Consider the following 26,223-nt stretch of genomic DNA (forward strand, 5'->3'; position numbering starts at 1 on the left):
CGGAGCCGCGTGGCGGACAGCACGTCGGGGTGCGCCTCAACCGCCTCGAGGGGAAGGTCGACAGGATAGCGCTCCAGAACCACTTTGTGCCTCCTCACGCTGGGGTCGAGGAGGAGCACCCTGTTCCCCTCCTCGGCGAGGCGTCGGAGGAGAGCCGGCGATGCCTCATTTTTGGGTGTGAGGACATACTCTCCTTTGAGGTTGGACCTCACCTCCATCTTGAGCGACGGGTGCTCCTTCTCCAGGGCCGTGATGGCCCTGTAGGCGCTATCTTCATCACCCAGGCTGCCCAACTTGAACCTAGGCCTCGGTGAATGCTCGTCACTGGCTCGGGCGGCACGACCCTTCCTGCCCACCAGTGTCCATTCCTGGTGCTGCTGGGCGTCGTCCTGCCGGTCCTCGTCAATCACAAGGGGCGCACTTTCACTGTCGTCACTCGCGTCATCGTCACTAAGAGCTTCCCTAGCGTGGTAGAACTCTCGGTCTGGGCTGCTGGGGGCCTTCTTGGGGGACGAGTGCTCGGCTTGGGGCGCCATGGGAGAGTAGAGACGCATCCGCTTCGCTGGTTTCGTCGTCGCGGGTGTGGCTGCGGGTGCCGACCCTGCCGCTGCCGGCGGCTGGAGAAACGACATCATGATACGGTGGGGAGGGGTCCCCCGTGGCGTGGTAGGGACAAGGCACAGCGGGGAGGGAGGCCCACGTGGCTTGGGCAAGGGACGGCGGGAAGTGAAAGGGGAAGGGGTCACTGTGGAGTGGTGGGGTGGGAAAAAAGCATTGGGGGGAGGAGGGAGACACGTGGCCTGGGCCTAGAACGGCGGAAAGGGGAAGGGGTCACGGTGATGTGGTTGAGTAAGGCACTGCTGGAGGAGGGAGACGCGTGGCCTGGGCTAAGGACGGCGGGAAGGGTGAGGGGTCACTGTGGGGTGGTGGGGACACAACACTGCGGGAGGAGGGACCCACGTGGCCTGGGTCAAGGACGGCGGCGAGAGGGCACACGTGGTGGGGACGGCGGGTGGGTAGGGACGCCCCACCCTTAACACAAGGGACCGACGCGCCGTTGATGAACGAGGTGTTGAGCGGGGGAGGCGAGGAGGTCAGGGACCTCCACACCCAGGGCGCCTGGATGCGCCGCCGGGCTGAAGCCTGTCTTGACCAAGCCCGTGGAGCGGAGCGGGATCGTACGTCCGCTCACTCCAGGGTCGAGCGCGGGACTGATCATCTTGGGAAGGACCGGAAGGTTGTTGTTGTTTAAGATTTACCCCTAGTATCACTAGGGGAACGGGCCCTTGTCCGAAGACAAGACCCTCATGTTATGAGAGAAAAGATTGCTCCCTCCCTGCACGGGGGAGCACGGGCCTGAGCCAAAGACGGCCCGTAGCAGAATGCCGACAGACCGACTCTATCGGCGATCGAAATTAGCCGACCAAGTCGGTCTGTCGACGAGGACTGGCGTGTCTCTGATGGGAAGGTTGTTTTGTTGTTAGAGATTTATCACTAGGGGAACGGGCCCTTGTCCGAAGAGAGTAAAAATGCTCCCTCCCTGCGCGGGGGAGCACGGGCTTAGCCTAATAGCGGCCCGTAGCAGGATGCCGACAGACCGACTCTATCGGCGATCGAAATCTAGCCGACCGAGTCGGTCTGTCGACGAGGACTGGCGTGTCTCTGATGGGATTTTTTTTTTTTTTGTTTTGTTGAGGTTTGTTGTGCAGCTATACAACATTTATGATGCCCGTAATTTGCATCCATTACATGCACATACTTGGATACATAATTTACAAGGGACAATATGTTATAGTTGGACAAAGCGGACATCAGCCCTCCGCTGTCGGGGGTGTTCGGTGGCGGTGCAGGCTAGCAGCGTGGTGTCGTGGCGGCGCTGTTAGCGCGCCTCACGCCTAGGGGAGGTGGGGTTGCTCGCGTTGGTTCACCTCGTCTGGCCACCCGTCACCAGGCTGTGCGGCGTGCGGGCGTTCGTCACCGTGGGGGAGGTGCCGCCCGTAGCACATCGAGGAGGACTTATGTCGGGGTGTGCCGGACAGTGAGGGCGGCCTTGGCTTCACACCGCCTCAGGGGCCGGCCGTCTCCTGCAGGGTGGGTAGGGGTCGCTGGCGCTGGTCTGAGGCGCGCGGTGGCTGGGCAGGACAAGGGGTAGTGCACCTAGGGGCGGCGGGCGCGTCCTTCGCAGTGTTCGCATATCCGCCCATCGAAGCCGTCGTACAGCTCCTCCCTGGTGCAGTAGCCCAGTCTGAGGCGCTGTAGCAACGCGTCGTCTGCCCTGCGCTGCTGGTAGGCGGCGTCCAGTTTGGTGTAGGCGGTGGCTGCAGCATAACAGGCCGCCTGCTTCATTGTCCCCTCCAGTTCTCGGAGCTGCTGGTGGGCGTGGTGGGCTGCTGCGTGTTTGCCCTGTGTTTTGGCCTGTTGCAGGCTTGGCCGCACAGGCTTGGTGACGGTGGGGCCTTGGGCTGCCCTCTTGGCGGCCTCGTCGGCGGCGTCGTTCCCTCTGACTCCCACGTGGCTGGGGATCCAGTTGAGCCGCACCCGCCTGCATTGCGCTGCAAGGCTTTGCATGATGCCCAGGATGGCGGTGATGAGGCCCACGTTGTCCTTGGGGTGGCCTTGTAGCGTCCCCGGGAGTCTGTGTGGAGCACGACGGTGGCCTCTTGGCGGTGCTGTGCGTGCTCGAGGGCGTGCAGGATTGCCACTAGCTTTGTTTGGAGGGTGGAGCAGTAGTCTGATGTCCTCCACGCCCGCTGCCCGTCCTCCCGCTGTCGGGGTCGACAGGGTCGACAGTGTAGTACACCGCAGCGCCCTGCTCAGTGACCTGCGCCATGGCTATCAAGGCGTGCTGACGCAGCTCCGCGGTAGTGCACTGCGCCTTGCTGGCGGGCAGCTGTGTGGCAGTGAACACTGGGGCAGAGGGCTCCCAGGGGGCAGAAGGACTGTAGGTGGGGTGCGTGCGGTCCGGCTCTCGCCACAGCCAGTTACCCGCGTGCCGGCTGGTGTTGGCAGCAATAGTGGTGCCGATTAGCCACCTGTTGTTGTGGAGGCACTCGACGCCCTGTGCCATAGCTAACCGGAGTCTTTCCGGCGCCACGCCATGATGCAGTCCACCCTGCAGGTGAAGGGCACCAGTCGGGTCTCGTTCTGCATCACGCAGGCGCTGGTCCACCTCGGTGCTCCCAACATGGTCCTCATGGCGTTGTTTTGCACCACCTCCAGGCGCCGCTGCTGGTGCCGGGACAGGCCTACGAGGACAAGTGAGCTGTAATCCACCAGGGAGCGCACCGCCCGCAGGTAGTACAGTCGGAGAACGGAGAAAGTGGCGCCCGCCCACGGCCGCGTCATGGCCCTCATGACGTTGAGCCGAGCCAGCGTCCTTTCCCTCAGGTAGGTGACCTGCTGTGTGAAGGACAGCTGCTGGTCTACCCACACCCCGAGGTACTGGTAGGAGGACGTCCAGGCCAGCCCGACTCCCTGGACGCGCAGCTGTGCGGCAGGCGTGGTGTCCCTGATGGCCATGGCCCGCGACTTCCCAGAGGAGATCTTGAGCCCTAGCTCCTCGCACTTGTCGGTGATGAGGTCAAGTGCCTCCTGCGCCCTGGCGTGCTTGTTGCCCCTCCCGGTGACGACGAGGGCGAGGTCGTCGGCGTAGCTCAGAAGAGTGGTGCCCTCCCGAAAGGGCAGCGCCACCAGCTGCTCCATCAGGAGGTTGAACAAGCACGGGCTGAGTATGCCGCCCTGGGGGGTCCCGTTCTCGAAGCCCCTGTAGGAGGATTTCAAGCCCTGAAACTTGACCCTGGCCCGCCGTTGTTGGAGGTAGTCCTAGAGCCAGGCGAGTAGGCGTCCTCGGATCCCCTTTCTCACGAGGGCGGCGAGGATGGCGTGTGGGCTGGCTAGCTCGAAGGCTTTCTCGAGGTCGAGGAAGACCGTGATGGTGGGTCGGTTGTTGGCGTGGGCCAGCAGGGTGATGAGGCTGTCTGCTGTGCTCTTGCCCTTAGTGAAGCCAAACACGTTGGGATGAGGGCTTCCCATGCGCCATTGGAGGCGAGACAGCACCATCCTTTCGGCGGTTTTCCCTGTGCAGCTCAGGAGGGAGATGGGCCGGAAGCTGTTTGGCTCCCTGGGCTTGGGTATGGGCTGAATGTCAGCGTCCTTCCAGGCGGGCGGCAGGCGGCCCGCCAGCCACGAGGCGTTGAGCAAGGCCAGCAGCGCGGCGTCTCCGGCGGGCCCGGCGTGTGCCAGCATGGAGTAAGTCACGCCGTCCGCTCCCGCGGCCGTGTCTCTCCCTCTCATCGCTCTGGCCAGTTCCTGTGGCGTGAAGGGTTGATCCGTCACGTCAGCCACGTCACGCGCCTGCCTGACCGCCGCGTCGCGCTGCGGCCGTAGACGCTGCTGGAGTTGGTGGGTGTGGGGGGGGGGAGCTGGTTGCTGGAGCCCCTCGTGGTGAAGGTGTCGACCAACCTTTCTGCCTCCTGGCGTGGGTGAGGATGGGCGGCTGGGCGGGGCTGCGCCGCACCTGAGGCCCTTCTGAGGCTTCTCCACAGCTGGCCCAGGGAAGTGTGCTGGTTAAAGGTGGCGCACCATTCCAGCCATTTTGCGTCTTTGGCCTTTAGGGACACCTGTCGCGCACGCGCCACCACGTCCTGCAGGAGCCTCTGGTTGGTGGCGTTAGGGCGCTTCCTGTACAGCTTCCTGTGCACGTTGACGCGGTGGTTGTGTTCCCGCACCTCCTCGCTGTAGAACCACCAGTCGGGGCGTCAGCGGCGGCTCGAGGTGCTCCTGGGGATGGCCGCGTCTGCTGCGCTCTCTATGGCCGCCGTCAGGTCCCTCTCCTGCTGGTGTAGGTCTGCGGGCGGCTCGTAGGTGGACCACCATTCGTCGAGTGTGGCCTGAAACTTTCTCCAGTCGGCCCTCCTGACGTTCCACCGCGGGGGCGGGAGAGGAGGAATGGGTGGCGCCACGGCAAGGGTGGTGATGGTGCCGTAGTGGTCGCTGGTGAGTGTGGGGTGCACCTGCCAGGTGGCGCCGGGCAACAGGTCACTCGACACCAGGGTGAGGTCAAGCCGCCACCCGCGGATGTGGGTGGCCTCGCCGGTGTTGAGGAGGTGGATGTGAGGGACGTCCTCGAGGAGGACTGCCAGGTGTCGGCCTGTCGTGTTGGTGGGCGACACGGAGTGCAGCGTGGGGTGGTGGGCGTTGAAGTCTCCTGCTACGAGGAGGCTTGAGTGAGAGGCGGGGGTAAAGAGCTCCCCTGCTTCCATCACGTGTCGCTGGCTCCTGTATAGGTTGTAGACAGTGAGCGAGAGGGCCCCCAGCTGGAGCTGTAACGCCAGGACCTCCACGCCGTCCCCGCAGTGCACCGGGTCGGCAATCCGGCGATGCGGTATGGAGCTCCGCACTAGTGTTGCGCAGCCGCGCCCGCCTTCCTGGGCGGCCGGGAGCGCGTGGTAGGTGTATCCTGCCATGCGCCACTCAAAGCCGGCCGGCGCGAGGGTCTCTTGTAGGAGGACTATGTCGAGCTCTTCCTCGAAGACAGCCTGCAACACTTTGTGCTTCTTGGGTCGAAGGCCCTGCACGTTCCACTGGAGCACCTTCAGCCCGGGCGCCGCAGCTTGGGTCGTGGGGGGTTCGGCTTCAATGTGCTCCTCCATCTTGGTTCTGCACATCCGCTGGGTGGGGGGAGAGCTGTGTGGCCTCCCTCGGTGTTGGTGGTGGATGGGGAAGCTGGCTGTCACCCCCCGCGATGGCTGTGGTCACCTCGTCGCGGAGCAGGGCGTCCAGCTCCTCCTCGGTGGAGGGGTTGCTCCCCGGGCGGGCCAGCATCATCTTCACCACCTGCACCACACGCTCGAGGATGGTGTTGATTATGGCGCGGGTCTCCTCGCTGAGGCCCGTGCTGTCCCCTGAGGGTGCACGGCCATTCGAGTGTTGTGGCGGGGCAGTGGGTTGCGCTGCGGGCGGGGTGATGGGTTGCTGCGCTGCGGGCGGGGCGGTGGGTTGGGGGTCCCTGTGGTGTGCTCGCTGTCGTTGGCGGCGCCTGCCATTCCCTCTCCTCTGTGGTAGAGGCTGTTGGGAGTAGGGAAGGTGTGGCGGGGGATTAGCGGGATTAGCAGGGCTGGTGGTGGGGTTTCCTCCCCTCACTGCCGGCTGCTCGCCCTCCCTTAATCTGGCCTGACCTGAGGTGGCCTCTCCAGGTGCTGGGTCCCTGAGGTCCCTGGGGGGTGGTCGGGTGACCCACGCCGGCCGGGTTGGCAGTGGCGCGGGAACAAACCGGTGGTTGCCATGGCGACGTGGGTGCCCGCGTGGTTCCTGTTGCAGCTGCTGGGGTCCTCTTGCCTGCGTCCTCCTGCGTCTCTCGGGGCACTGAGCGTGGTGCTTTTTGCTGCAGTTTGGGCACCTGGCGGTGGTGGCCTCTTTGGCCTTGTGGCGCCCGATGCATTCCTCCGTCGGGTGGGCCTGGCTGCACACGCCACACCTGACGGGATACTTGCATGTTGCCTTGACGTGGCCGAAGCGGTGGCACTTGTAGCACCTCACAGGCTCTCCTTGGTCGGGGCGCAGGAAGTAGCGGCCCCAGCTGCCCAGGTCCAGCTTGGGCGGCGGTGGTCCCTCGTACACCAGTAGCACCTGCCTGGTGGGGATATTAACCCTGCCCGCCCGTAGCCTCTTGGCGGAGACCACATGGGGGTGGGCCTCTATCGCCTCGAGGGGGAGGCTGACGGGGTAGCGCTCTAATACAACCCTGTGCCTCCTCTCGCTCGGGTCGAGGAGGATCACCCTGTCGCCCTCCTCAGCAAGGCGGCGCAGGAGTGCCGCTGACTCGTCGTCCTTGGGGGTGAGAATGTACTCGCCGGCTAGCGTTGGCCTCACCTCTATCTTGAGGCTGGGGTGCTCGTCCTTGAGTGCAGTCACAGCCTGGTAAGCACTGGCTGCATCTCGTAGGTTTCCCAGCTTAAATTTTGGTCGGGCGCCACGCCGGTTCCTGGACACCGTGATCCAGCCTCCGTCGTTCCCGTTGTCGTCCTCTCGCTGGTCCTCGCTCTTGACGCTCTCGTCGATGACGAGTCTACCACTCTCGTCATCATCACTAGGAGCCTCTTCGTCGAGAGAGAGCTCCCGGTCTGGGCTGCCGGGGGCCTTCCTGGGGGTCGAGTACCCTCCTGAGGGCGCCTGGGGGAAGTCGAACCGCCTCCTCTTCGTCATGGTACGGTGGGGAGGGGTTCCCCTTGGCGTGGTAGGAACAAGGCACGGCGGGGTGGGAGGCCCACGTGGCCTGGGGCACAGGACGGCGGGAAGTAGTGAGGGGAAGGAAGGTGTCACTGTGGAGTGGTGGTAGAGCACTGCGCGAGGAGGGCGACACGTGGCCTGGGCCTCGGACGGCGGGAAGGGGAAGGGGAAGGGGTCACTGAGGCGTCACTGCGGGAGGAGGGAGACGCGTGGCCTGGGCCTCGGACGGCGGGAAGAGGAAGGGGGCACGGTGGCGTGGTGAGGACACAACACTGCAGGAGGAGGGAGACGCGTGGCCTGGGCCTCGGACGGCCGGAAGAGGAAGGGGTCACGGTGGCGTGGTGGGGACACAACACTGCGGGAGGAGGGAGACCCACGTAGCCTAGGCCAAGGACGGCGGGGAGAGGGCACACGTGGTGAGGGCGATGGGTGGGTAGGGACGCCCCACCCTTAACACAAAGGACCGACGCGCCGTAGCTGAACGAGGTGTTGGGCGGGGGAAGTCGAGGAGGCCGGGGGCCGCCACACCCAGGGCGCTTCGATGCGCCGCCGGGCTGAACCTGTTGACCAAGCCCGTGGAGCGGAGCGGGAACCTGCGTCCGCTCTCTCCGGGGTCGCCCGCGGAACTGTGAAGATGGGAAGGGGGGGGGGGAAGATTGCTTTTGCCAAAGGTGGCCCGTAGCAGGGAGCCGACAGACCGACTCTATCGGCGATCGAAATGTAGCCGACCAAGTCGGTCTGTCGACGAGGACTGGCGTGTCTCTGATTGGAAGGGGGAGGGGGGGAAGATTGCTCCCTCTTGCACGGGGAAAGGGGGGGGGGGGGCGAAGATTGCTCCCTCTTGCACGAGGGAACACGGGCCTTTGCCAAAGGCGGCCCGTAGCAGGGAGCCGACAGACCGACTCTATCAGCGATCGAAATCTAACCGACCAAGTCGGTCTGTCGACGAGGACTGGCGTGTCTCTGACGGGGAAGGTGGTGGTGGTGAAGGATTTACCCCCTGAAAAGGGGGAACGGGCCTTTGTCGGTGCGACGGCCCGTCGCAGAGGGAACCGCCGCTGGCGTGCGGCAGGTGGGGAAGCCTCCGCCGCCGCCACAGCCACGAGTAAGAGCCTGCGAGCAGCGACGGAGGCACGGGCTCTCTGGGCAGGCGCCCAGCAGACACCCGTAGCTGACACGTGCGAGCAGCCGACCGGTCAACTTGACCACGGAGGGGTGGCCCTAAGCGAGGATGACCCCACGGGTCCACCTCGCCTCCGTAGAAAGGCCACCCGGCTGCTCGCCCGAGGAGTGCTGGCGTTCCACTGACGACGGGGAAGGTTTATTGTGGAGACTATATATGTTCAGGGAATGGTGGATGAATTTGTTCAACGGTTGATATGTAGTAATATTTACAAGAGTGACTTTTCGGTGTTGCAGATTGAGCATATTAATTGTTATTATAATAGGAAAGATTATGTACATACATCTACGATGCAGTGACCCATAGCGATAGTGAAGAGATGTTTTGAAATGTGTTATGAAGTAAGGAAATGGAATAGTCTGTGTTGAGAGTGAGAAGAAAAAGAGAGCGTGGTGAGTTAGCTGACAGACTTAAGGAATTTAAGGTGAAGAAAACGGGAGTATTTTACAACAAGAGTACGTTAGGGAGAGGGGGGAAAGATCTTTGAGAAACTTTGAGCAGGTAAGGAGGGACTGTCTGGATAGAGAAAGTTGGAAGCTCTTCAGCCGTGGCCATCCCCTGGTGGGAGCTCCTAGGAGCAGGCGTCGATGAAATGATGATGATGAAGAAAACGGGATAATTTAGAGGGTCACTACACCCTTTAATGTAGATAAGTGCCAGGTTCTTCAAGTTGGATCGAAAAATATGAAGTTCAGTGTGTCAAGGACATGGGTGTCAAAATCGAGTCAAACCTCAATTTCTCGCAGCAATGCACTGACACAGTAAATAAAGGGAGCAGAATGCTGGGCTTCATTAACAGTAACTTTTTATTTATTTATTATTATTATTATTACTTTTATTTTTTACATCGAAGCCTGTAGCACCGGTAGGCTATCTTGAGGGGCCTGGTGGTTGGCCCTGTGCCCGTCTTGGTGCAGGCAATTGTTTATAGTGGCGCCATATTTTCTTGGCTCATGCTGCCCCCCGGAGCACATTCTTGAATGACCTGGACGGTTCTCCTACAGTCCGAGTTGATTGGTGGTCTTCAGGACAGCATGTGGGTAGTCTTAGCCCACTCAGCGGTGACTGAAAAATCCCAGGTGGTAGCGGCAGATTCGAACCCGCGTCGATCGTTCAGGGCGCGGTGAACACGGGCCTGCACGCTAACCACTCGGCCACAGCCTCCCCATAAAGATGTCATATTTCCACTGTACAATAATTTAATCCTACCTCACTTGGAATGTGCGGCACAGTTTTGGTCTAACCACCCTGCGAAGGACGTTGCTAAATTTAGTGTCCAATGTAGGGCTACAAAGATGAGCTCTTTCTTTGGCAACAAATCGTGCGACTAAAGGCTCTCAACTCTTCACAGGTTCCCTCTTGAGAAAAATTGCCTTCAAGGTAAATTGATCGAATGTTTCAAAATACGCAATGGCTTTACGAATGTGGATAAATCGAAATTGTTTATAATCGATGACACGTTTTCAACGAGAAATAATGGCCCAAAACTTAAAGGTATACAACTGTGTTCAGACTGCAGCAAATTTTTCTTCACCAATGAATAAGAATGGAATAAGCTCCCACCTTCACTGGTTCAGTGCAACACGAGTGACTCGTTTAAACATAAGCTCGACCGACACGTCCTTGAATTTATATTTACTAAAGTGGAAATGCAGTCTTTGTGGCATTTGCTTAAGCCCCAAATACACTGCCGAATTTTGGTTCACGAATGTGCGGGAATATGCAAGTCATTCTGTGTCGTGGACAAGTTCGGCATCTTTCTTGCCTGTTCTTGGCCGTTCGGGGACATGTCTGCGTCCACCGCGCGACTTTTGACAGTTAGTCACGACCGCCACGAAAGTTTCATGTTGCATGAAAAATTCGCGGCCGTTCGCCGAATGTGCACGAATGCAAAATGGACGCCGAATTGTCGCCGAAATGTCGCCGACATGTCCCGGACAATTCGGCGTCCAATTCGCGGTGTTCGGCGAATTGTCGCCGAATTTTGACCGTTGAAATTTTAATTTTGTTGGCGAATTTGTCGCCAAAATGTCGCCGACTATTCGGGGACATGTCGCCGAATGGCCAAGACTATTCGGGGACATGTCCCCGAATATTCGGCGAACATTCGGCGAATTCATCACGACACGGCAATCGGGCCGTGGTGGGAGATGTACACGGGGGTCTCTCTCTCTCTCTCTCTCTCTCTCTCTCTCTCTCTCTCTCTCTCTCTCTCTCTCTCTCTCTCTCTCTCTCTCTCTCTCTCTCTCTCTCTCTTTTTTATACAGGGCTTACAGAAGATTGTGCTAAAGTTGAAGGTTTTAAGCTTAATCTATCTATACTCTATAGCTACATCTCTCTCTCTCTCTCTCTCTCTCTCTCTCTCTCTCTCTCTCTCTCTCTCTCTCTCTCTCTCTCTCTCTCTCTCTCTCTCTCTCTCTCTCTCTCTCTCTCTCTCTCTCTCTCTCTCTCTCTCTCTCTATATATATATATATATATATATATATATATATATATATATATATATATATATATATATATATATATATATATATATATAAAATAGTAAACAAGAAAATATGAAAAACAAGAAGAATCATGAATTTATAGCATAGGTATGATACTAACATTTTCATTTATTTCATAATTTATTTACTATTTATTACTTTATTTATTTCTTAATATCATTATTCTGCCATTATTTAACCTTTGTTTAATTGTTTTGTTTTTTAAATTTATTTCTTCTTTCAGTTACTGGTTTGTTTACTGATATTACATAAACATTCATTCATTCTAAAATATTTGTAGGAGGGCAAAACAAAAACAAGTCACATTTATGCACTTTATTACACATACTATCATACATATTACCACACATCACACACGGTATTTACTCGCCCACAATTCTGTCCTGCCAGGCCACTGCTCCCCGGGTGTTTTAGTAGTCCATGAGGTAGGCGCGGATATTCTTGGGGTCTACCATAGCCCTTGGGATCCGCAAAGTGTCGAGTGGGACGAGTTGATCGCCCCCTCGCCATTCCCCTGGAACAAGTTGCGAGAGACGAGGTGGGCTCTTCAGCTGCCGGTGAAGAAGTGTCTTGCACCCCGGATTCCCGTGCTTTTATATGCCACATGGGCATCAGATGATTAGCTGTCAGAAATCTTGGCACTGTCGGAGAATGGTCCCCGACATGTCGCCGACACTTCGGGGACATACGAAGACAATTCGGAGACTTGTCGCCAATTATTCCGCGACAAAAAGAAAACGTTAAAATTTCAGATTTTGAACTCGGCGACATGGACGCCGAATAGTCGGCGACATGTCTCCGAATTGTCCCCGAATTGTCTTGAGAATTCGCCGACATGTCGCCGAATGGTCACGAACTGTAATAATCTTGGTCATGTCGGCGAACCGGTCGCCAAATTTTTTCACGAACTGATTCGGCGACAAGTTCGTGGCCAAAAATCGGCAGTGTATTTGGGGCTTTAATTTCACTTTGGTTTAAGGGCAGACCACCTGACCTGGACCGTAAGGTCATTTTGGTCTGAATATCTATATAAGCCTATGTAAATCTAGTTTGTTCATTTAGTTTTACTATCATCTGGAAACCCATTTAAAACTGAACATTATAGGTATATGAAAGTGTAAGCGTTTTTCTTTTTTTCTTCTTTGTACTCTTTTTTTTTATGTCATCTATTGCAGGGATGTTCGGGGGTCTCGGATTCAAGCCATGTTACCTTCTCCACCCAATCTACTTTGACCGCAAGAGAGGGCTAGCCAATATATTCCTGATGGCCGGTGTGTGCAGTGCACAGTTCATTGGTCCTCCGCTAATCCGTCACTTCCTGGTCGAGTATGGTCGCAAAGGGGCCACATTACTCCTCTGCGGTATAGTCCTACAGTGTATAGTGGGCGCCGCCTTGTTCCAGCCTGTCGAGTGGCATATAAAGGTTGATGCGGAGCAGGTTAACGACGAAGATGAGGGACAAGATAAGGAAAAGGTGCATGAAGGTGATTCAGGTGCTGCGGTGACGGATGAGATGAGGGCGAAGGAAGTTGGGAGACGCAAGATGCCGGGCGTGAGCCTGTCCAGACGACCCAGTGAGGTATCAATGCTCTCCTTAGCGGAGTCTGATATCGACCTATCTAGCATGCCTCCTAGGAGTCGCCGAATGTCCTATGACCTTGAAACTACCACAGGTAACAAGAACCTCTGCAAAAACATCAACGGCTCCTTTAGGAGCGTGCGAGGGCTGTTGCAGGTGTTTGGGAATGTGTTGAAATCGGTGATATTCGACATGAAGATCCTCAGGTCCCCTCGAGCCCTCATCATTGTGGTGGGCGGTATGCTCTCCATCAACGCCTATGTAAACTTCCTCATGACGGTGCCCTTCGCAATCCAGGGCGCCGGTCACTCGCTCTCTGACGCTGCCTGGTGTATGTCCTTAGCGGCGGTGACCAACCTAGCAGCGCGTCTCATCGTCTCAGTCCTCTCCGACCAGCCGTGGTTCAACATCCGCATCGCCTACATGGCCGGCGCTGCCATCATTAGCCTCAGCAGCGCAGGTACGATACGCGTCCATTGGGTTCTTACTGGTAATTCTTTCTTGATGAATGCTCTCTCTCTCTCTCTCTCTCTCTCTCTCTCTCTCTCTCTCTCTCTCTCTCTCTCTCTCTCTCTCTCTCTCTCTCTCTCTCTCTCTCTCTCTCTCTCTCTCTCTCTCTCTCTCTCTCTCTCTCTCTCTCTCTCTCTCATGTATCGCTATGGGTTGGTAACTACATCTGGTGAGTTTTATTTTTAGCAAAGAGCGCTTTATGCAGATTCTAGTTACTACAAAGCAGAGAAGAATCACAACTTAAAGAAAAGGGGGAGTCACTATATGTTTATCGATTTTTCTTTTTCACTTCTGAAATTGTTTGAATAGTAAAGTAAAAATCGATGAAAGAGAAACGCGCGGTGGACCATCTTCGTTGCCAAAGGAGTAACGTTTCCTTACTTGCAATTGCAGTGTTATGATCTGCATGTCACTGATTAAATCCCTTACACGGGCAGCTTCTTCACAGTTAACAAGTTTTCTGTTGCTTTCTCTTTGGGGTTGCCATTAATCACTTACCCATTCTTCCTTCCTTTTTTTTAAAGTGTTCGGCTTCCTGCAGAGCCTCATACACATGCAGGTGGCCATGGCGGTGTGGGGCTGCGGAGTGGGCATCAACGTGTCCCTGGGTATCCTGGTCATGCCTCACATCATGGGCATGGAGAAGATGTCATCCATATTTGGAGCCAATTCACTCATTCTTTCCATCTCCATGATCATATTCGGTCCTTTGTTCGGTAAGCATAAAGGAGATAAAACAATGAAAAGTTCATTATGATCAAAACAATTTCAGGTTTTCTTGTGTCCGCAACTTCAGAAAAAAAGTTGAGAACCAAGATTTGCTGAGTGGTATTAATTGTTCGAACAAGTGTACTATTATATTATCTTTTGATTGTAAGGGTAGGCAGGTAGACATCTGCCTAAACGTGCATAAGGCTGCAAGCCTATCAAAGACCCTCCTGTGTCCTCACTTGCCGTTTCCTTATTTTCTTATTAACTATTAACACCAGAGAGTACTTCAGCATGTCCTTTAAAGAAAAATTCTCTTACTTTCTACACCTAACTACATACACGGAATAAACACACCATTTCCTCAAAATTTATCTACACTCATTATGGCATTTAAAAATTCTGCCCCGGAGTCCCAATCTGGGGAGGGGACCGTAAGTGTTCCCAAGTCGGACCCCACTTCTGAAAACGACCTAAAGGGGTGTCTTAATAGGCCTTCTAACCATTTCTTCATCAACTTCTGCAACATTCGTGGTTTTCGCTTTATTTTCCATTCTGTGGAACACCATCTCTCCTCTATACCTCATCTCTTCCTAACCGATTTGAACCACAAGTTTTGGAGACTACTGACAATAACCTCAACTCTTTTATCTTTTTTTTTAGGTGATGTCTTTGGTGCCGGCAGGCTTTTTTGAGAAGCGTCTTGGAAGACCCCAACCCGTTAGTGACACAGACGAATTTTATTTATAGTAGCTGCCATGACGTATGACTTGCTTGGCCCATGCTGCCTCCCAGTGCTCCTTTTGAATGAAATCGCTAAAGTTAGGGTTGATTGAATATTGGACAGCATGTGAGTAATCCGCCGAAAAAAAAAGCTTTGATTCAAGGGAACGTCGCCTACTTTACTCTTGTTTGAGAACATCAAAATTCAATCCATACTTTGGTTTATTTATGCAACAATCCTTTTGTAATGAAGTATCATTCCTGTGCTGCCTGAGTAAAACACGTAAATCCCGTTAATAATAACGCAAAAGTACGTAAAAATTGAACCATCACTTTACTTGAGCCGTTCTTTGAGAAGGGTTTGCTCGTTGTCTCTTGAAGGAGTAACTATTGTAGAACATTTACTGTGGACTCCTTTTTCACTAATCTGCATCTCTCCGTATAATATTTTACTTCCAAGTACTCTATAAAACTGTGAATTTGAGGGGAAAGGAATAATGAAAAATGTGTGAGACTAAATATATTTATTTCGCTCCACATAAAAAAAAATAGAGAAAGGTTTCCTCTTTGTGCCAAAAAAAGATCACTCAAATCTATTGAGGCATACCAAAGTTATGTCCTTCAAATTGGCAAAAAAAAAAAAAAAGTTTTGAGATATAGGGCATTTAAAGTTTTAGGAGTAGCTGAGTGCGCCATTTAAAGTCATGTATTAGGGTTGCCTACGGTCGCAATATATTTATTTATTTTGCTAATAAAAACCCCTTTAGAAACAGGTTTTACCACGAAACTTTGAGAGACTATTGCCATCATCACAATCATATTTTAGAAACATATAACTAATTTTCGTCAAAGCTCAGAAATTATCGTACATATCAGTGCGACACCCCCTCAAGCACACTTGTTCTTATGCTGTCAAGGATAGAGAGGCAGCTCACAAAAAGTGCCTGAGCCTTCGAACTCCTGCCAATCATCATCTCTACATTTCTGCCTTGAATCTCGCCAAATCTATTCTTCGATCTATCAAAAAATAGTCCTTCATCAATAAAAAATGTCTTAACCATATTTTCTCTTAACTCTTTCAGAGACTTCCAGCATCTAATTATAAACATCTCTACAATTTTACTTCTTCATCTTTCCTACCTCTCTTTAGTCCTGGTAACTCATAGGTGTCACATCTGTCTCTAAAGCTGAACTCCTCCCTCAAACTTTCTCTGAAAATTCTACACTAGATGATTCAGGGTACATTCCTCATAATCAACCCCCGCTTCTAACTCCAGTATGCCTGTTATAAATTTCTTAAGGAGGAAGTTTTCTATTCCCTCTTTGGTCTGAATCCTCAGAAGACTTATGGATCCGATAAAGTGCCTCCAATTTTCCTTAAAAACTGTGCTTCCGTGCTGACAGGCTGCTTGGTCAAACTTTTTGGCTCTGCCTTGCAACATTTACCTTTCCCTTCTGCTGGAAGTACGCCTACGTAAAATATGCATCTAAGGGTGATCGCTCTAATCCTTCAGACTACCGTCTGGCACAAATCTTTTCGTTCTAAACTACCCTCCCACAGAGTCTCTCTCTCTCTCTCTCTCTCTCTCTCTCTCTCTCTCTCTCTCTCTCTCTCTCTCTCTCTCTCTCTCTCTCTCTCTCTCTCTCTCTCTCTCTCTCTCTCTCTCTCTCTCTCTCTCTCTCTCTCTCTCTCTCTCTCACACACACTCTCTCACACACACACACACACACAAAAAAAAAAAAAAAACGTATTCAATATATCCTTGTGACAAGGAATCGTCCCTTCGGATTGGAAAAAGGCTAACGTGACACCGATTTTTAAGAAAGGAGACAAAAAATTACCAGGTAATTACAGGTCCATTAGTCTAACTTCAGTTGTAGGTAAGCTACTTGAGAGCATAATTAGAGACAAAATTGGGAGTTACCTTGAAAGCCACTCATTAATTGGGGATTCACAACATGGCTTCCGTAACAAAAGATCCTCCCTATCAAACCTATTGACCTTTTATAACGATCTCTTCTCAGTTTACGACGTAACCAAATCATTAGACATAGTCTATCTTGATTTCCAGAAAGCGTTTGATAAAGTCCCACATCATAAATTACTTTACAAATTAAAGCAAATAGGTATTGACGGTCAAGTACACCAATAAATCGCAAATTGGTTGAGCAACAGACAACAAAGAGTGGTGATTGACAGATTTAACTCAGAGTGGACGCCAGTCACTAGTGGCGTCCCTCAGGCCTCTGTTCTTGGCCCAGTGCTCTTTATTATTTACATTAATGACGTGGATGTTGGACTCAATAATCGCATTAGTAAATTTGCAAACGACACAAAGATTGGTAACTCGGTTCTCACTGACGAAGACAGGCAAAACCTCCAAGAGGATTTGCACAAAGCTTCAGCTTGGTCGGAAAGATGGGAGATGCCCTTTAACGTAGACAAGTGCCAGGTCCTTCAAGTTGGAACAAGAAATAAGAAGTTCGATTACGAAATGCGCGGCGTTAAACTCATAAGCGCTCAATGCGTTAAGGACCTGGGGGTCAAAATCGCGTCAAACCTCAAATTCTCACAGCAATGCATCGATGCAGCAAATAAAGCGAACTGAATGTTGGGCTTCATTAATAGAAACTTTTTATTCAAGAATAAAGATGTAATACTTCCGCTCTACAGTAGTTTAGTCAGACCCCACTTGGAATATGCGGTACAGTTTTGGTCTCCTCACCATGCAAAGGACATTGCTAAATTAGGCGTTCAGAGTCGGGCAACAAAAATGATCCTTTCCTTGCGCAACAAATCCTACGAAGAAAGGCTTTCCACCCATAACATACTTAATGGTTTTACGAATGTAGACAGATCAAAATTGTTTATGATCGATGATACTTTGCGAACGAGGAACAATGGCATAAAACTCAAATGTAGACAAGTAAATTCAGACTGCACCAAATTTTTCTTCACCAACGTTGTAGTGCGAGAATGGAATAAGCTCCCGCCTTCAGTGGTCCAGTGTAACACGATTGACTCCTTTAAAAACAAGCTCGACCGTCACTTCCTTCAATTTAATATTAACTAGAGTTGAAATGCAACGTTTTGGAGCCATCTGATTAGTGTAGAATCACTTAGGTTTAAGGACAGACCACCTACTAGTCTGGACCATGGGCTCTGTGTGGTCTGATCTTCTATGTAAATCTATCTATGTAAATCTCTCTCTCTCTCTCTCTCTCTCTCTCTCTCTCTCTCTCTCTCTCTCTCTCTCTCTCTCTCTCTCTCTCTCTCTCTCTCTCTCTCTCTCTCTCTCTCTCTCTCTCTCTCTCTCTCTCTCTCTCTCTCTCTCTCTCTCTCTCTCTCTCTCTCTCTCTCTCTCTCTCTCTCTCTCTCTCTCTCTCTCTCTCTCTCTCTCTCTCTCTCTCCTTTTATCTTCAGTTTCCTCTCAGGTCGATCTTTCTCTGCTGTGGCAGACGGTTACTGTGCTACCCCTTAATCTATCAAGAGTGGTATTCTGCAAGGTTATGTTCCATCTTCCACTCTCTTTCTCTTATCTGTTATTGGTCTTTCCAAAACAAACTGTTGTTTTTACATCTATGCCGATGACTCTACTCTGCATTACGCAACACCGTTGAACATGCAGAAGACCCTCCAAAGAGGAATTACAGGACTCAAGGCTGGACGCTGCAAAATGCTTAAACACTGGCCACGTTATATTTTCTGAATGGAGCAGAATCAACTTAGTATCCTTCAATGCTTCAAAAAATCAATTTCTCCACCTGTCACCTCGACATTATATCTCAATATCTATTCCTTATTCTTCGCTAACACTCAGCTCTCTCCTTCCTATCTCCTTCCACAATAGGCATTATCGGTCTATCCTAAACTCAAAATAACTGGAAACTTCCTATCTCACTCTATGCTACATCAGCTTCCTCGAGGTTAGGCGTTCTGTATCGACTCACCAGTTTTTCCGTTCTATCCATATACTGTGCAAGACCCTTGTACGTCCTCGTAAACATTTGAAACATTTAATAATTGCCGAAAAAATTTAGTTACATTAGTTTGCATCTTTGAAGGCCAACCTTTATAATAAGTATAGCTTTTCAGGCAAAGTGTAAATGAAATAGCATAATAAACAAATCATAAGAAGACATAATAGAATATGAAAAATAAATAATAATAGATAGAAACAAATAATTCAAAATACAAAAAAGTGCAAAATACAAATACACAAATACAAAAGTTGTAAGCAGGTGATAAACAATAGATAAGGTGAGCAATGTGTAGAAGAGCACAGTACATCACTTATGAGTTAGAAAATATATGGGTAGATTTTCAAGTGAACGTTTGGGGTACAGGTAGAACCTTTATAGAAGTATCAGTTTCAATGTTACAATGTTTTCCTTGAATCAGATGATACATTATAGACAAAATCCATATCCTGGGTTAAGTTTAAGTTGCATTGACGTGCTTTAAGGGTGAAAATTGCAAATCATAATTATGGCTATGTTCAATATGTATCCAAAATATTTTCTTATAGTTTTCTTTTGAAAATATTGAGAGAAGTTACATACAAAGGGGAGTGAGTTTCATATGGCGGGGTTGAGGTATGTGGTAGAATGGCGGAAAAGTGAAAGCCGGAAGTTTTCACGCAGTCGAGTGGAATATTGATGGAAACGAAGGGAAGTAATAATTTGGATTTGGATAGAACTTGTTGCTTCAATATTTTTGTACTTTTAAAAAGAGGACCAGTATATTCCATATAAGCGCTCTTTGTAATAATTCTAATCGTCTTTTTAGTTGTAAATTTAAACGATTTAAATTAGTAGCATAAGTAGTGCCCCAAATGGGGTTACAATACAAGAGATAGGGATAGATGTGAGCATAGTACATAACTTTAAAATTTCGGTTGGCATTAAAATCTTTAAGTTGATATAGCATGGCAGTGCCAATGAATCTATGCGGTATGCATCTAATGTGACGGGGAGGGCTCAAGGCTCTTCGTCTCATCAACTTCCCTCGTCTTTTTTAGCTTTTTCTGCCTCTTAAATTCCGCAGCAATGTTGCCTCACTTTCTATCTTCTGTCGATAACTAACTTCATGCTGACTGCTCTTCTGAACTTGTTTAATTGCATGCCTCCACCCCTCCCGCGACCCCGCTGCATAGGAATTTCTACTCTAGACCATCCCTATGCTATACAAATCCCTTGTGCAAAAGTAAACTGGCATCTTCAATTTTTCATCCCTATCGTTGGCTAACTCTGGTACAGATTTCTTTCGTCACTAGTATTTACTCATGCCCACGACTCGAACTTTTTAAAGACACATCTCCATCCTAAATTCACCCTCTCTACTTGTCACTTATTTATATTTTTGTGCACCTTTTTTTTTTACAGCAAGGGCACAAAACAAAAAGTAAAAATAAAAAATAAAAATAAAACGCTAGGCGCTGCTTAAATAAACGCAAATAGAATAAGATGCCAAAAGAAAGGTCAATTTTAGGAGATGTGTCTTGACATTCCTCTCTTGCAAGAGGTCGTGATAGGCAGGAGGAAATACAAACAAAGAAAGGTTGCTCCAGAGTTCACCAGCAGAAGGGATAAAAGAATGAAGATGCTGGTTTACTCTTGCATAAGGGATTTGGATAGTATAGGGATGAGCTAGAGTAGGTTAAGTGCAGTGGGGCTGAGGGAGGAGGGGGGGGGGACCATGCAGTTAGCAAATTCAGAAGGGCAATCAGCATGAAAATATCGATAGAAGAAAGAAAGAGATGCAACATGGCGGCGGAATTTAAAAGGTGGAAGACTGTCAGTAAGAGCAGAGGAGTTGATGATACGAAGAGACATATTAGAGTCTACTCTATCCAAGAGAGCTGTGTGCGTGGAGCCCCCCCACACGTGAGATGCATACTCCATACGAGGGCGGACAAAGCCGTTGTATATGGACAGCATCTGTGTGGAGGAGAAGAACTGACGGAGACGATACAGAATGCCTAACCTCGAAACTGATTTAGTAAGAGAGCAGCTATGCAGTCTCCAGTTAAAATTTTTAGTTAAGGATAGACTGAGGATGTTTAGTGTAGAAGGTGACAGCTGAGTGTTGTCGAAGAATTGGGGATAGGTGTTTGAAAGATTGTGTCGAGTTGATAGGTGGAGAAATTGAGTTTTTGAGGCGTTGAAGGACACCAGGTTACTCCTACCCCAGTCATAAATGACAGCAAGGTCTGAGGTTAAGCGTTCTGCAGCCTCCAGTCTGAAGTCTTTTAATTCCTGTTGGGAGGGTCTTCTGTTGAAAGAAGTTCAATAATACAGAGTAGAGTCATTAGTGTAGGAGTGGACAGTTTCTTTTGGAAAGATCATTGACGAGTAATAGAGAAATTTAGTAGGAGTAGGTAGGAAGACACCTATCGAACGGGCGTAACCTTCTCCCGGTGAGGATAATATGGGAAGCGAGGAGGGTGCTGAAGCCCTTCAAAGACCCTTCCCTTGTCCTCACTGACCGTTTCCCTTTTGTCTGATCAACACCAGAGAGTAGTTCAGCATGCTCTTTAAAGACAGATCCTCTCTCTTTCTACACCACACTACATTCACACAATATACACACCTTTTCCCAAAATTTAAAATTCAAAATGGCATTTAAACGAACTACCTCGGAGTCCCCGCCTGGGGGGGGGGGGGGGACCATAAATTCACCCAGGGAGGACTCCCCTTCTGGCTGCCGACTTGAGAGGTGTCCTGATAACTCCTCAAACCTCCTCCTTATCAATTTCTGCAACATTCGCGGTCTTCGTTCTAATTTCCATTCTGTGGAACACCATCTCTCTTCCTCTAAACCTCACCTTCTCTTCCTCACCGAAACACAGGTCTCTGAGGCTACTGACAACAATCTCTACTGTGTTCCCTCCTACTATATCTATCCTAAATTTCAATTCAAAGGTGGATGTTGCGCCTACGTGCGCAACGACATCACTTGCTCTCGTGCCCACGACCTTGACTCTTCTGAATTTTCCACCATCTGGCTAAGACTTCATTGTCATTCTATTACTAAATACATCTGTGCTGCTTATCTCACACCTAACTCTACTAACTTTGTGAAATTCTTTGACTACTTGAACTCTAAAGTGGAGCACATCTTGACTCACTCTCCTTCGCTGAAATCTCCATCCTAGGAGATTTCGATGTTCACCAACAGCTTTGGCTTTCATCCTCTTTCACAGACCAGTCTAGTGAACAAGTCTACAACTTTTCTCTCCTCAAGATGGTTAAGCATCCTACACATATTCCCGACCGTCTTGAAGACAGCCCCAACATATCTGACCTCTTCCTTACCTCTAACCCATCTGCTTACTATGCCAAACTGTTCTCTCCGTTGGGCTCCTCCGATCACAACCTTATTTCTGTATCCTGTCCTATCGCTCCTGTACATCCTCTGGACCCACCGAAGAGGCGATGTTTCTGGCGTTTTGCTTCAGCTCGGTGGGACGAATTGAGGATGTACTTTTCCGATTTCCCGTGAAATTATTACTGCTTCCAGGAGAGAGACCCCTCTGTGTGTGCCCAGCGCAATACAGAGGTGATTGTCTCTGGAATGGAGGCATGCATTCTACGTTCTTTCTCTACTCCTTATGCTAAAAAGCCTTGGTTTAATCATGCTTGTTCTCGTGCTATTAAAGATAGAGAGACAGCTCACAAAAGGTACCAGAGCCTTCGCACTCCTGCTAACCATGATCTTTATATTTCTGCCCGGAACCGTGCCAAATCTATTCTCCAACTTACTAAAAGCTCTTTCATAAATAGAAAATGTCAAAACCTTGCTTTTTCTAATTCTTCCCATGACTTCTGGCACCTAGCCAAATTATCTCCTCCAATTTCACTTCTTCCTCTTTCCCACCTCTTCTTAACCCTGAAGGCAGCACCGCCGTCTCATCTATCTCTAAGGCTGAACTCTTCGCTCAAACTTTCTGTAAGAACTCCACCCTGGACGATTCTAGGCATATTCCTCCTACTCATCCCCCCTCTGACTCCTTTATGCCTGTTATTAAGATTCTTCATAATGATGTTTTCTATGCCCTCTCTAGCCTCAACTCCCAGAAGGCTTATGGACCTGATGGAGTCCTATTGCCCTTAAAAACTGTTCTTCCGTGCTGACACCCTGCCTGGTCAAACTCTTTCGTCTCTGCCTATCAACATCTACCTTTCTTTCCTGCTGGAAGTACGCCTTCGTACAGCCTGTGCCTAAGAAGGGTGACCGTTCCAATCCCTCAAACTACCGCCCTATAGCTTTACTTTCCTGTTTATCTAAAGCTTTTGAATCCTTAACCGGAAGATTCAAGAGCACCTTTCCACTTCTAACCTTCAATCTGATCGCCAGTATGGGTTCCGCAAGGGGCGTTCTACCGGCGATCTTCTTGCTCTCTTAACTGACTCTTGGTCATCCTCTCTTAGCCGTTTCGGTGAAACTTTCTCTGTTGCGCTAGACATATCGAAAGCCTTTGATAAAGTTTCGCACAAGTTTTTTCTTTCTAAACTACCCTCTTTCTGACTCTATCACTCTCTCTGTTCCTTTATCTCCAGTTTCCTTCCGGCCGTTCTATCTCTGCGGTGGTAGACGGTCACTGTTCTTCTCCTAAACCTATTAACTGTGGTGTTCCACAGAGCTCTGTCCTATCACCCACTCTCTTCCTGTTATTCATCAATGATCTTCTTTCCATAACAAACTGTCCTGTCCACTCATACGCCGACGATTCCACTCTGCATTATTCAACTTCTTTCAATAGAAGACCATCCCAACAGGAAGTACATGACTACAGACTGGGGGCTGCAGAACGCTTAACCTCAGACCTTGCTATCATTTCCGATTGGGGTAGAAGGAACCTTGTGTCATTCAATGCCTTAAAAACTCAATTTCTCCACCTATCAACTCGACATAATCTTCCAAACACCCATCCCCTATTCTTCGACAACACTCAGCAGTCACCTTCTTCAACATTAAATATCCTCGATCTACCCTTAACTCAAAATCTTAACTGTAAACTTCACATCTCCTCTCCCACTAAATCAGCTTCCTCAAGGTTGGGCGTTCTGTATCGTCTCCGCCAGTTCTTCTCCCCCGCACAGTTGCTATCCATATACAGGGGCCCTGTCCGCCCTCGTATGGAGTATGCATCTCACGTGTGGGGGTGCTCCACTCACACAGCTCTCTTGGACAGAGTGGAGTCTAACGCTCTTCGTCTCATCAGCTCTCCTCCTCATACTGATAGTCTTCTACCTCTTAAATTCCGCTGCCATGTTGCTCTCTTTCTATCTTCTATCGATATTTTCACTCTGACTGCTCTTCTGAACTTGCTAACTGCATGCTTCCCCCTCTCCCGCGGCCTCGCCTCACACGACTTTCTAATCAAGCTCATCCCTATACTGTCCAAACCCCTTATGCAAGAGTTAACCAGCATCTTAACTCTTTCATCCCTCACGCTGGTAAACTCTGGAACAATCTTCCTTCATCTGTAGTTCCTCCTGCCTACGACTTGAACTCTTTCAAGAGGAGGGTATCAGGACACCTCTCCTCCCGAAACCGACCTCTCTTTTTGGCCACTCCTCTGTACTCTATTCAGGAGCAGTAAGTAGCTGGCTTTTTTTTTCATTATTGTTTCCCTTTTTTTCACGCTCTTGAACTGTCTCCTTTTCTGTAAAAAAAAAAAAAAAAAAAAAAAAAGAGAGTAGGAGATGGGAGCCCTGCGGAACACCTCTTTTGATAGGCTTAAGGGAAGAACAGTGACATTACCACAGCAGAGATAGAACGGCCAGAAAGGAAACTGGAGATAAAGGTACAGAGAGAGGGACAGTTTAGGAGGGTAGTTTAGAAAGCAAAGAGCTGTGCCAGACCTTGTCGAATGCTCTCGAAATGTCTAGGGCAACAGTGAAAGTTTCACCGAAACGGCTAAGAGAGGATGACCAGTAGTCAGCTAGGATGGCAAGAAGATCACCGGTAGAACGCCCCTTGTGGAACTCAGACTGGCGATCAGAGAGAAGGTCAGAGGTTGATAGATGCTTATGAATCTTCTGGTTAATGATTGATTCAAAAGCTTTAGAAAGACAGGAAAGTAAAGCTAAAGGACGGTAGTTTGAGGGATTGGAGCAGTCACCCTTGTTAGGCACAGGCTGTATGTAGGCATACTTCCAGCAGGAAGGAAAGGTAGATGTTGAGAGGCAGAGACGAAAGAGTTTGACCAGGCAGGGTGTCAGCACGGAAGCACAGTTTTAAGGACAATAGTTGGCCTACGTAACACCTAAGAGTTTTTTTTTTCCTTTGAGCTGTTTCCTTTACTGTAAAAATATAATGGAAGGTTATTTTTTTTATAAATAACCACAGTTTTTCTTAGGCGATATTTTCTGTAATAATTGAGATCATTCTGAAACTTGCTATCTAGTCATGTGTTCCATTGCAGGCTTTATCAGGGACGCCAGTAGGAGTTACGTCGCAAATATGCTGGCGATGGGCTGCTGTGGGGGTCTGAGCGTCCTGCTTTGGTGCTTCATGCCCGCCGCGATGGCCTACGACGAGAGGAAAGAGGCTGAGCAAAGGAGAGAAGAGGAGAGAGAGGAGCTGACTGAGGTGTGAAGGATAGATATATAGATAGATAGACAGAATGTATATAAGTAATAACAAAATTATGGATATACAATGCATCCATTGTGTTGACCCATACTTATAGTATCTGAGAGGTTTATTATCACTTCTTTTATAATGCTTATTATAATGCTACGAACATTTATTATTTCTTACTACCCATCACTGGAATCGAACCAATGCGCTGGCGTCATTGCCTTCGATCCTCGCCACCCTAAGGTCTATAAGAAATGAGACAAGTCACCCATATGCCTTCCTCCCCCAATCTGGCTCTGTATGGCGGTAGTTGTGACTTTATCAGACCAGAGTGCGTTACTTATAATTATTAAGGCAGATTGCTTTCTACCCAGAACAAGAATCAAGCCAATGTATTGGCGTTGTTGCCCACCCCGCCATCCAGGACTCCATCAGGACCGAGGCAGGAGAAGGTAAATGAGGAAGAGGTGGAGGATGATGGAGAAGGGGAAGAATTGATAAGAGGAAAGCGTAGCAGAAAAAAAGATACTGAGGTAACAGGAGGAACTGAAAATATGATACAGTCGTAGAGAGAAGAGGAAGAAAAGGAAAGGAGTAAGAAAGTTAACAAGAGGCATACAAGAGAATTATTATCATAACGCTCAAGAATATTTCAACAATGTCGATTTATAACCTCATTCTACGCCCTTCTCCATCATACAAACCCACTGTCCTCTCAATACCTGTATGATGGGACAGCACTCAGGACTCATTGTCTTGTTAGGTATTCCTCTCATCACCACCGACTCTTTGGTTACTTCTCCTCCTCCTCCTCTTCAGCCCAGGGGCACAGAGGAACAGCAGTCAACAGCTTCTCCCAAACCAGCGTGAGTTTATCTGTGGTCGAGAGAGAGAGAGAGAGAGAGAGAGAGAGAGAGATTTACATAGAAAATCAGACCACACAGACCCCATGGTCCAGACTAGGTGGTCTGTCCTTAAACCTAAGTGAATCTACACTAAACAGATGGCTCCAAAACGTTGCTTTTCTACTCTAGTTAATATTAAGTTCAAGGAAGTGACGGTCGAGCTTGTTTTTAAAGGAGTCAATCGTGTTACATTGGACCACTGACGGTGGGAGCTTATTCCATTCTCGCACTACAACGTTGGTGAAGAAAAATTTGGTGCAGTCTGAATGTACTTGTCTACATTTGAGTTT

General features: G+C 49.8%; 1 protein-coding gene across 3 annotated transcripts in view; it reads left to right on the forward strand.

Moving 5' to 3' along the window:
• The window catches only part of LOC126995369 (monocarboxylate transporter 1-like), a 74,545-nt gene extending 48,642 nt beyond the window's left edge, over positions 1-25,903 (forward strand). For all 3 annotated transcript variants that reach the window (XM_050854863.1, XM_050854864.1, XM_050854865.1), the window contains 3 exons: positions 12,093-12,956; positions 13,531-13,722; positions 24,871-25,903. In XM_050854863.1, the coding sequence (XP_050710820.1) occupies positions 12,093-12,956; positions 13,531-13,722; positions 24,871-25,043 (1,229 nt within the window). In that variant the 3' untranslated portion in view covers positions 25,044-25,903. The remainder of the gene's footprint in view (positions 1-12,092; positions 12,957-13,530; positions 13,723-24,870) is intronic.
• The last annotated feature ends 320 nt before the right edge of the window (positions 25,904-26,223 follow it).

Source organism: Eriocheir sinensis, chromosome 8, assembly GCF_024679095.1.
Source record: "Eriocheir sinensis breed Jianghai 21 chromosome 8, ASM2467909v1, whole genome shotgun sequence".
In the NCBI taxonomy this organism is placed as follows: domain Eukaryota; kingdom Metazoa; phylum Arthropoda; class Malacostraca; order Decapoda; family Varunidae; genus Eriocheir; species Eriocheir sinensis.